The sequence below is a fragment of the Episyrphus balteatus genome, chromosome 3, assembly GCF_945859705.1.
Source record: "Episyrphus balteatus chromosome 3, idEpiBalt1.1, whole genome shotgun sequence".
Classification (NCBI taxonomy): Eukaryota; Metazoa; Arthropoda; class Insecta; order Diptera; family Syrphidae; genus Episyrphus; species Episyrphus balteatus.
The window spans coordinates 34,434,681-34,447,097 of record NC_079136.1 but is presented as its reverse complement, the minus strand read 5'-3'; the positions used below and the strand labels follow the sequence as shown (position 1 = coordinate 34,447,097).

At 26.2% G+C, this 12,417-nt stretch overlaps 1 protein-coding gene across 4 annotated transcripts in view; it reads left to right on the top strand.

Annotated features, from left to right (window-relative positions):
• The window catches only part of LOC129914520 (RGS domain-containing serine/threonine-protein kinase A), a 275,189-nt gene that overhangs the window by 191,636 nt on the left and 71,136 nt on the right, over nt 1-12,417 (top strand). For all 4 annotated transcript variants that reach the window (XM_055993816.1, XM_055993819.1, XM_055993815.1 and 1 more), the window contains one exon: nt 5,506-5,596. In XM_055993816.1, coding sequence (XP_055849791.1) covers nt 5,506-5,596 — 91 coding nt within the window. The remainder of the gene's footprint in view (nt 1-5,505; nt 5,597-12,417) is intronic.

The window sequence follows — 12,417 nt, the reverse complement described above, 5'->3', positions numbered from 1 at the left end:
TACGAGAAAACTATCTAAAATTCCTTTCAATTATTTGTTAAATGGAGTTTCCTTGTCGAATGTAAGTCAAGTTTCTGTTCTTGGTGTCTTATTTGATCCTAAACTGGAGTTTATTGAACACATCAATTCCATAAGCAATAAAGCCAATTCGCTTCTCGGCTGGATTAAGAGAGAGTCACGTCAGTTTTCCGATCCTTTTATTGCAAAACAGCTATTTGTAACTTTTGTCAGACCCATCCTAGAGTACGCTTGTCAGGTTTGGTCACCTCATTATGAGTGTCACATAGCGAGGCTAGAACGAGTTCAAAAAAGGTTTTTGCGGTTTGCCTTAAGAGGCTTAGGATGGGACAACCCTTACAACCTCCCCCCATACATAGACAGACTCAAACTTATTGACATGCCTTGTCTTCAGAATAGAAGGTCTTATTTATGTTTTTCGTTCATTGTAAAATTAATTAATGGGAAAATAGACTCTTTGCACCTTTTGTCTCGCATTAATTTTAATATTCCTCAACGCAATTTTAGAAATGTCCCCAAAAACGCCGTGGCCATTTGTAAAATATGAGCAAGTTCTCGGCAACTCTGCATACACAAATGCTAAAAACATTTAAATCAGTTATTTTAGTTTTTGAGTAGGTACTTGTGTACCACATATTTTTAAGATGGAACCTGGCATTTTTGTGATAGAAGAGAGTGTATACAAAATTTTGTTAAAAAAGATTTTATGCAATGTTTTTTTTTTTGTTTTTAAATTTAAATAGGGTTGCCACACGGAAAGTTACCATTTTAAAGGTGGCAACCCTATTTTTGAATTTTTCGCATCAACTTAATTTCAGAATATAATTTAAAGAGCAAAATAATTTGAAGAAGAATATTTTCTTTTATATTTTTTATTTTCTTGTTTCATTCCTTTTTTACATCCACAAAGTTTTTGTGTTTTTGAGCTTAATTTTTAAATCTACTCTATAACGACTTAAAGTAGGAAACCCCACCGTGGGACAACTTTACCTCAACTTAAAAGTTATTTTTTCCATAAGAGCCACAAAATAAGCCAAACAAAATTACCTAAGTCAAAAATTTTGGCAGACATGTCCAGTTTTTTTATATTTTTTTTTCTAACAACATAAGCATCAAATTTGGTTTGACTTTTAAGAGTCCATATATCTCAAATTGTATTCCGAAAAAAAAAACAGAAAAAACTATCTTTAAAGCATGGCAACACTTTGTTTTTCCAGTTTTGCAATATTCCGAAATTTTTAGAAATTTTCCAACCTATAGTTACGTATTTTTTAAAGAAGGTCTATTCCTTGACCACAACCATCATGGAAAGTTTTATAGTAAAAAACGCAAGATTTTAAAAACAAAAGCCTTAATACCTATCATAAACAACTTTGAACAATTTTGTATTTTTTGTCAAAACAAGCTTGTTGTTTATTATTTTTTGTCCCATCAGGATATAAAAAACCACAGGTTTTTTTGTTCACTCAGACGACAGCTGACAGTTCAAGGTGACAAAACAAATTTTCATACAAAAAATATTATCTACACATATAATACTCATATAAGCCAAAATAATATTTCAAAAATAATCCATAAGCCTTCTAAAATGCACTCAAAAATTGGCATCAATTCAATTTTAATGTGACAATACCACCACAAAAAAATCACATCATCACAAACACAAAGATAATTAATAAAAAATTTTAGAAAAAGACCGAATGTTTATGATAATTTAGGCAAATTCAAAGACATCATTACCATGAACAAATAAGTTTCATTATCTAATGCGTACTTAAAAGTGTTTGCGCAACAAATCGGCCACGAGCTAGCAAATAACCATATCGTCACTGTTATTTTTTTGTCTGCAATTTGCGTCACGACAAAAACAGGTACCACCAAAAACCAAAAAAACGCATACAAAGACACCTCTTTTAACATCTTCTTAAGATTTTCATCTCAAAAATCAGAAATCATGAAATCAGAAATCATAAAAATAATCCTCAGGTCATGCTATTTGTTTTGGCAAAAAGTCAAAATTTTTTTTTATTATGTGTTGGTTTTGGTACAAAATAAGAAGAAGAACCAAAGACCAAATACTAATGGCGTCTAGAAATTAAATTCAAAAAAAAAAAAAAAAAAAATACTTACACGGGCGACGACAAACAAAAAACCACGAGAGAGGGCGTGTGACAAAATCCCAATATAAGCACCGATACTATGAGAAGAAAATTGGCAAAAATCTATTTTGGTCTACCTCACAGAGGTCTAGACGGTCACACGTTATCTGTGGCGGGGAATTACAATTTTTTCTAAAACAACTTCCAATGCCTAATTTTTGGCCAAAATGAACTTTTATAAAATTCAAATGACGTTGTTTCTAGGAGGTTACAAGAAAAAAAAAATATATAAAAATAAATAAATATTACAAATTAGTTCAAACAAATTTGGATATTTCGAGTGTGCACTAGAGTGGAGCTACTTTTGGCAATGTTTTGTGAATATTTTTTGTTTTTTTTTCTGCTTTTGAGACCAGAAATTTATTTTTAGGTCGCCGAAGAGATGTAAACAGGTAGAAGTACTCAAACATTAGGAAATTAGAAGAATTTCAAAAGAAAACCAATTGGAATTGGAAATTTGTTATTTAGCACGAAAGTCATCATCCTTCTCTGGGAGATATTTTTAGATTCATATTTTTGGTGTAAATAATGAAGAAGTACTCAGAATATTTACTTTCTAGCCAAATATGGATTGCTTAGCTCATATTTGTTGACATATTTTATTTCCGAGAGGTCTAAAACGCTTTCGAAAACATGGAAAAGTTTGTTTATTCTAAAAATTACTTGTGTTTTTTTTTCAATTTGAATTGATTACTTGAAAAAGATGAATCAGTTTCTTAAGTATAAAAATTTACATCCGATATTTCCAGAGAATCGCATCTGTTTTGGCAGTCAATATTTCCAAAATAAATTGATTTTAATGGCATTTATGTGTTCTTGAGAAAAATAAAACGAATTTAATGAGAAATCATGAATGTACTTCCCCCAAAACTTTACTGTTTGAAATTGTATACACTAATTGCAAAAAATTTTACTATCTAAAACGTAGAAAACAAGAGATATAAGATTTGATGACCTTAGCCAAGAAATATAAACACAATTATTGTTGAGAAGAAATCATGAAAGCCAAATCGAGACTCGATCAACTTGATGATATTTTGTTTTGTTCGAAATTTTGCTTCCGTGTTTTTGATTTTTTTGGGATGGACAGTGATGTTTATCCTAAATGTGTCTACTTTGTGGCAAAGAAAAATATTTATTAAATTTTTGTATTTGTTCAACAGCTAGGTTTACATAACAATCTTGTCAGATTATGTGGAAGATGATTTTGTTTGATAAAATGGCAATTCAATCAATTTTGTAAATAAACGGTGTTTTTGACACAAACAGTAAAATAAGCTCGATAAGTTTAAATCTTAAACTTTAAAATGATATTTGTTTTGTTTTTTGTATGATTTTTTCTCAAATTTTTGAGTAAACTATGATCATAAAAAAAAACAATAATTTCTCCGTTTAGAAGAAAAAAAAATAAACAAATGAATGAATGCATCAGAAGTTTTTTTTTGTTTGATTTATTTTTTAATTAAAATAGTCGTTAACCTAAATTCCGACTAATTTTAAAAGTTAATTGCATATATACTTATTTTTGTGTTTTTTGAAACAACAATATCTAATAGTTTTTTTTAAAACAATTCAATCTAAAAAAAAAATGTTAGTAATTAGGTTAAATGATCTTAAGCGGCTCAAAGTAGGTAAAGAAAGAATAAAAAAAATATATAAATAAAGTCAGAAACAATTTTTAAGTGATGTTTATTCGTTGATAGCTATTTATTTATTTTTGTTCATACAATTTTGGCTATTTGATCATACATAAGCCATTTCAACTATAATATTGAAGCTAATTTAAGGCAAAATAGTCCAAATTGTAAGAAATTTGACGAATATAAAACAAAATATTTAATTCATGCATTTTGCATTGATTTTTTTGTTCAATGCAGAAAATTTTGTATTGCAATATTATTTGTTTTTTTTTTTATAAAAAATATTTTATGTATAATTAAAGTTCTATTTTCAATGCAATTTTTTTTATTTTCAATAACATTTTTAAATGAAAAAAAAAAAATTTTAATGCAACTATTTTTATTTTTTTAATTTATAATGAAAATCAAATGCATTAAAAGAATTTATTTCTTACAACCCTGTAAATTGGTGCTTTTTCCAAATTGAAACAACTTTTATTTAAGCATTTTTAATGATTAATAACCACTTTTAGCGGCGTTGTACTTCGATTTTAAAATTATAACGCAAAATCCTTCCAAAAAATAGTTAAATTAAAATGGTTTGCGCAGATTTTATGTTATTTTTTTCCCTCAGTGTAGTCATTTGAGCTAATCCATATTCAGAGAGCAGTCTTCGTTTTTACAAGGTTTTGTTTAAACCTGTCTACAGTTTTACACCCATGAATTCTTTGGTGATCTAAAAAAATAAAACAAATACAAATAAATTATAAAACTAAAAATGATTAAATTTAAAAAATATAACATTTAATAAATTAACAACAAAATTTAATGAAAACAAAATCCCTATTTGACTTTTTACCAATGTTTATAAGATAAAAAAAATGTTAAGTAATTGATAAGTATCAAAATAAATTTTTAGTTAAACATAGTTAATAACAAATTTATAATAATAACAAAACGGAAAAAAAGGAACAAAGTTCAAATACTTAAATTTCTTTTCCACAAATATCAGGAAATATTCAACCGAAACAAAGTGGTTTCGCATGCATTTAATCAAAATCAGATAAGATTAAACAAAACTATACTTTTTTTTATTAATTGTTATTTTCCTCCAGATCATTAGTTTATCTTTCAGTATTTTTCTGCAAATAATCAAAAAAATATTAATACAATGAATTGCGCAGCAATTTCTTTCACAGTACATCAGAAATATACCTGAGTTCTTAAATCCATATAACAATTAGATAACATTAGCATATCAATTTTTATTTGTTTGTTTGTAGGTATCTTTTTTGTTGGCAAAAAAAAATCATGACTTTTGTTTATATTTTTCTTTATATTTGCTATAAACAATTATATTTTTTTTTTTGCACAAAAAAAAAACTCTAATATTACGCATTTAAGTCAAATAACGTCATAGGTCAGTGTTATGTTTGTGCAAAAAAGTTTGTTTTAATTTTTTTTATCTGCATAATCACAGTCATTAATCTATCATTTCTATTTTTTTCGGTAATTGATCTTGATTATTCATAAGAGCCTGCATGGACGGTTTGTTATTAGGTATCATTAAATAAATTTGCAAATAACAAATTAATTCAAAGATTGGTAAATTTGTTGTTTTTTACTTTTGTGGTCACTGGGGTGTATGAGTAATTTTTTTTTAATATATTTTTTTTTTTATTAAATTCGTTTTTGTTTTTTATTTGCAGACGACCCTAACGATGTCATCATGGTATGTGGAGTGGTCATTGCCATGTTATTGGTTGGACTTATTATAGTATTAGTTGCTGTTACAATAAAGTAAGTACCATTATATAAATATTTTCAATCAAGTTAAGAATGGAAACCAGAATTCAATTGGATAACATTTTTAATCGAGAATATTTAAAATATTATTTTTATAAATTAGAATGTTAATAACAACTGTCGAATCGTTCCTTATCGTGGGAGCTGGAACAGTATGGTTACAGTTAAACAGTTCAGTCGTAATACTTCGTTGTGTAATCGGCTTATCAATCAAAATGTATTATTAAATATCCTTTTAAAGGGTGTTTCTACATAAAACAACACACAAAATCAAATTGAATTATTAATCTTGAATTTTGGTCAAAATAAAAAAAAATACAAAAGTAAGTAAAAAGAGACGGACCAAGAACACTCTCCTGTGGAACATCATTTTTTTATTTTACATATTTATCTAGGAATAGGTTAATACAACTTCTTCCGGTTTCCCAGTTAAAACCAGAATCACTCTGTAAAACGTGTAACATGTAACAATAAATCCGACACTTCCCTCCCAAAAGGGCTCGATTTATTATACGTTAATTACGTTCTAACCATCAAAACCATTTAGTCAATGCGTCATTATTTATTATTTATTGATATTACAGACTAAAATAATATTGCTTTTAGAGGATATCTAATGTTTGATTTTGATGGATAACAATTATTATAATCTATATATTTCCATCAGAGTATTCGGGTAAGAGAGTGTAAGTAAGTATTGTATAGTTTGTTAAGAACAAACAGTCAGTAAAATAATTTATGGAAGTCAATAAAAAACACAAAATAATATTCTAAGGTCATATTGAGTTGAGTAATATGAAATGAAACTTTTATATTATTAATTGAGTTTTAATGAAGAAGCGCGTGAGCTTAGTTATCTTCATAATAAGAGTGTGCACGAGCCTTTCATATTTTTTTTTTTTTTTTTTGTTCTTGGTGGGTTTATAGTGATATGTGTGTGTGGCAAGCTCTATAATAATGTTTATTTATGGCAATAAGAGAACACGGCGGCATTAATGTTAAATATTTAATCAGATGGTTGCGTTCTTGATTGGAAATTAAAAGCATGCGCTTGTGGCATAAAATTTTAATTCTAAATGTCAATATTATTATGGGTATTTTTTTTTTTTTTTATGAAATCACAAGATCAGATTTTATGCGAGAGAAGGGATTAGCTACTTACAATCAATATTCTTCTGATATACTTGTGTGTATATAAGCAAAATAATGAAAAAAACAAATGCCATGTGATCTTGTATTTGAATGATAAAAAGAAAACAATTATTTCATTTTGTGAATTTCGAGAATTTTTAACATTTTTAAAAATTCTTATTTTTCATTAATTTATTAATATTAATTTATCATTTATCATTTTGATGTATATGTATATTTATTTGTTAAACAAACAAAATAATATATTTGTACCTATATTTCAAATTATTTATTTTTCTTTGCATTTGTTGACACAAAACAATTTTTCCAGATTAAATTGAAGAATTTTGTTTTTTTTTTTTTGTTTGAGTAAAACATTCTTACCTAACAAAATAATTTAGCTCAGTATCAATGATTTTATTTGAACAAATGTATTATATTGGTTCAATTTTTTGTATTTATTGAAACAGTGATGGTTTTTAACGTTTAATAAATGCATTGCATTGAAATGAAATTTTAAGCGTGTCGAAAAATTATTTATTTTTATTTGCAAATTTTGTTGCTACCTATATCATTTAAACAAATTTAAGTAACCATTATTTAAACAAAACAACTGCATTCATATTAAAAAAAGAAAATTTAACAGGATCAAACAAAAAATGAACTCATAAAATTCACAAGTATTTGTTTACGATAAATCTTTAAAATACAAAAAACAACCCTTAAATGGTTTTAATCCTCAAATGGGAATATCATTTTATAAAAAATAAAAAAATTCATTAATCTCTTTTGAAAAATTTAATTTTTGAAACAAAACTATTGGAAATTTTAAAAAAATTTAAAATTTTAGGTTACTAAAACGTTTTTGGTACAAAAAAAGTTTCGTTTAAATCAGTTAAATGGTTTACGAGAAATCAAGAAGTTCGAGTTAGCGTCACCAGTTGAAGTTCCTGATTTAATTATTGACGTCCCATTAAATATTCCCAAACAGTTCCCTCTTTTGACAGCTATGACATAATTGAAAATCTTTAATCTTTATTATATCTAGAGGATAGAATCAGAGAAATAAAACAAGACGTCTCACATTTGACTCGGGTTCTCAACAAGCTTAAAAGAGTGTTTTAAATAAGCATAACTGCCTTCAGGTGTTATCTTGCAAAAAAAAAAAAAAAATGTCACTGAAATCACCCCTGAAAAATCTCAATAATATGGTATTAAAGGAAACAAATTTTTTATTAAACATCTTAAATTAAAAACAGATATATCATAATTTCATTATTGATCGATAAGTTATTATTAAAATCAACAAAATCAAAAGACGGATGTTGTCTAGACACACACAAAAAAAGTCAATCTGTTTTATTTATATAAAAACATCTAATCAAAGTGTCTACAAAATCTGGACACGGTATTATACACGTACAAGATACTCCATTATATGATTGAGTGGATACATTTTTTTTAATAAAAAAAAAAAATTAAAATTTTTAAGCTAAAAGTTAATTGATTTTATTGAGTGATTTTGTGATTTATACAACAATACAAATTTTAAAATTGATCATGCAGACATACATTTTTTTTCGTCATTATTTTAAAAATACATAGGTATGTATATCTTGAAATAGAAAGAATGCCCATAAACCAGGTATTAAACATTTTTTTTTTTTTGATAAATTGATTTCTTAATTGAAAAATTTTACATTTTACTTTTCTTTTGTTTACAAACAAAAGTATAAAAGACGTGCAACAATTTCTAGAAAAAAAATTCAAAAATTCCAAAAAGCAAATCATCACTTTTTGATTTATTCTGAAAGAAACAAAAATTGTTTATAGATAAAGAGGAAACCTCATCACACGTGAAGCCATCTTATCCAGGAAGATATGTTTTGGCAGTTTTATCATAAAAATACTTTAAATTTTTCAAAGAAAATATACATTTTTAATACTTGGCAAATAAATCATATCATTCTAGCTTGCTTTGATATGATTATGTAAAAGTTCTACAGTAAAACCCAGTTAAAATGTACTATGAAGTTCAAAAGTACTTCATGGAGAGTTCTTAAAGTTTTGTTCTTCTACCCAGCGTTTGGTTTCTTAATTCTTTTTTGTGAAGATACTCCAAAATAGGAAGCCGAAAAAGGAAAAAAGTCCTGTAAGATTTTGTTAAGGAAATCAAGTACAAGACCCACATTCGTGTACGGTACATTGTACTGATTATTATCAATTTTAAATAGATTCAGTAGTTTTAAATGAACCAACTAAAATAAGAAGTTGTAATTAGGAATCATAAGATTTATTTTTAAAAAATTGTTGATGATCCACGATATTTTGTGAACACATTTAACCAACGATTACTGTACAACTATCTTATCAGTACATATTGCTATGGAAACTTTTTCGTCACTCGAAACAAAAAAAAAAAAAGTCATGTGAAAAAGAAGTGATGGGAAGTTTTAGGGAGATTTTATCTTTTTTAAGATAAAAACTTTTTTTGTTGATAAACAACTATTATTATAAATTCAGCTGTTTTCAGAAAGTTATTAAATATTTATTTATAAATGAACTTGGTTAGTAGCTTGCGCGAGGTCTTTATTTTTTCATGTTTATGGTATAAAAATTTGCTTGAATATTTCGTAATTTTTTATAAATAAAACTTTAATTAAAGCAATTACGCAGTGATTAAATAAGTATGGTCATGGTTGATAAAAAAAATATTGTTCATCTTATCAGATATCAAAAGTTTGTTGGTGGCCTTTTTAAACTAAAAAAATCGATAATATCTTTTTAAATACCAATTACGTATATAAAGTAATAGATGACTTTTATATAGTTAAGATATAAAACAGAAAGAGAGAGAGAGTCAGTCACTGACACTGTCAATCACTTCGATTGCTATATCAAGGCCTTAAAATAATTGAAATAGCTATACACAAACATTTTTGTCTGTGTATATTTTGTGTTTCTTTCTCTTTTTTTTTTACGTAAAAATGTTGAAGAAAATGTTCTGGTTAATTGACACAATTTACTTTAATCGATTTGTTATTCCCTTGACACATTCAAAAGACACGAATGTGTTCTTTTGGGTTTGGTTTGATGGTTGGGTTGTCATATAGACGCCAGACGTGCGAAAAAACAATTGTATACAATTTAACGAAATTAAACCCAATCACTTAATTCTAATTATTATTATTTGTTATTATTATTTGTTGTGACATTTTGTAATAAAAATGAACAAATTATATAAACAAACTTATATAAATAGAAAAATAATAGAAAGGGATAATGTTATTACATTAGATATGAATTAGATTCATTTTGTAAGGTAGCAATTACGAAAGCATTCGGTAAGAATATAAATGAAATGAAGGTCGAATTGTGCAGTAATAAAATGTACATAGTTTTGTTTTTTTTTTTTTATTGAATAAGGCTTTCAGCTTAAGCTTTAGTTAACTCTTTTGGAATTAAATTGAGTATAAACGTAATGGAAGCAGTTTGAAAATTGTATTCTATGATTTCAAATGTAAAATTTGTCAATTCAAAGGGTATGAAGTCTTCATAAGCAAAATGAGAAAGAGTGTGAGACACAAAACGGAGCCCTGCGGCACATCAGCATTAATTTTTTTTAGTATCAGACTTGAACCGACCTCCAATACAATTTATATTGATTGAGTTAAAAGGTAGTTTTCTATCCAGCGATATTCATTGAATTCAAAAACATACATTTACGATATAAGAGGTAGATGCCAAACTCTGAAGAGACGTTAGTGCAATCGGCCAATAGTACACGTTTATTTGAGAATGGATGGCCAAGTGCAGTTTTCTATCCACTCGAGAAGAGTTTTATAAAATATTTTTAATTAAAATGAGCAATCAAACAAAATATTTTATTACAATTTATCAGTTAAAATATAAAAATTTGAAAATTTCCGCATAATTCATGAATGAATAATTTAAACAACATTTTTTTTATGTTTACTAAAAAATTTAATCTTTACCAGGAAATTTTTATAGATAAACAACAGTTCATTGAAACCAACAACTTCTTTTTTCCGAAATTCCGCAGCACTCTATTAAATACCTACACTTAAAAATATTTTAATAAATTCATTTCTGTAGGCATATCGCAACGATATATTCATATATAAATTTATCACACTTCAACATTTCAATGCAATATAGTATGACGTAAAATTTGTTACAGAGCAAGTTATATTGACTCATTCAAAGTTGGAAAACCACTTAAGTACCTACCTCTAACTCGAAGTATTTTTTTAATCTGTACTTTATTATTATTATTTGTCGTGTTGGTCGTTGTGTAGTTTATGCACCACGAAGTTTAAATGAGTTTTCAGCTCAAGGCAATTTCCTTTATGAATCACATCTAAAAATTTTTGTTATTTAGATAATCACATGGTCTCTCGAAAGTCAAATAAGTAGTAGATTATATTGCAAATAATGAATTTTGTCTTAGTTCATTGACATTCGCAAGTTTTTGTGATGGTGCATTTAGAGTTATTCAGACTCAATTTAATCGATCTTAATTGGACGTTGGGTCACATTTTTTTGTTTTTTCCCCAGAATTTGTATAATTCACCAAAAAACAAGGCCAACAATGATATACCATATTGTTCGAGGTTTAATTGAGGTCTGTTTACTCAAATAAAATTATATTAATTCTATAGGTTAGTGAGTAATTTGTTGTGTTTTTTTTTTGTTAGATAAATTTCGGTTAAACCATTTTATGAAATTTTCCAGTTTATTCGTTTTTTATGAATAAACTTTTTATAAATAGGTTCTATTGATATTCACACACTCTTACTATTGTGATAGCAAAAATAAAGTATAGAGGAACTCGAAATTTATATGTTTGAATCAGAATTGTAAAAATATCAATATCAAAAATAAATCATTTGAAATTTAAAAAAAAAAATATTTATTGCAATTGAAAATAAATTGGATTAAAAAAAAATATTTATTGCAACTGAAAAATATTTGCATTAAAAAAAAATGTATTGCAACTAAAAAATATTTGTATTAAAAAAAAAAATATTTTCTGAAAATAAAAAAAATTTGCATTAAAAAAAATGTTATTGCAACTGAAATATATTTGCATTGAAAAAAAAATGTTTTTCATTGAAAAAAAAAAAATCAATGCAAAATTTGTGCAACATTTTTTTAATATTCGTCGAATTTCTTACAATTTTGACTATTAGGCCTTACATTAGGTTCGATATTATAGTTAAAATTGCTAATGTATGGCCAAATAGCCAAAATTGTAAGAAATTTGACGAATTTTGTGCATTAAACGCACAAATTTTTCATTGATTTTTTTTTTTCAATGAAAAAAATTTTTTTTTTTTAATGCAAAATATTTTTATTGTCAATAAAAGTTTTATTTTCAATGCAAACATTTTTCAGTTGCAATAACATTTTTTTAATGCAAAATTTTTCTATTTTTAATTAAAAAAATTTTAATGCAATATTTTTTAGTTGCAATAATAATTATTTTTCTTAAATGTAAAAATTTTTTATTTGCAACAAATATTTTTTTTTAATTTGTAATGGAACACAAATGCTTTAAAAAAACGATTTTTTACAACCCTGGTTTGAATGTGAAATACGGCGCAATTGTTTGACAAATGGTTTCCAATTTCAATGTCTTTTGACTAAGTAACATTTAAAAA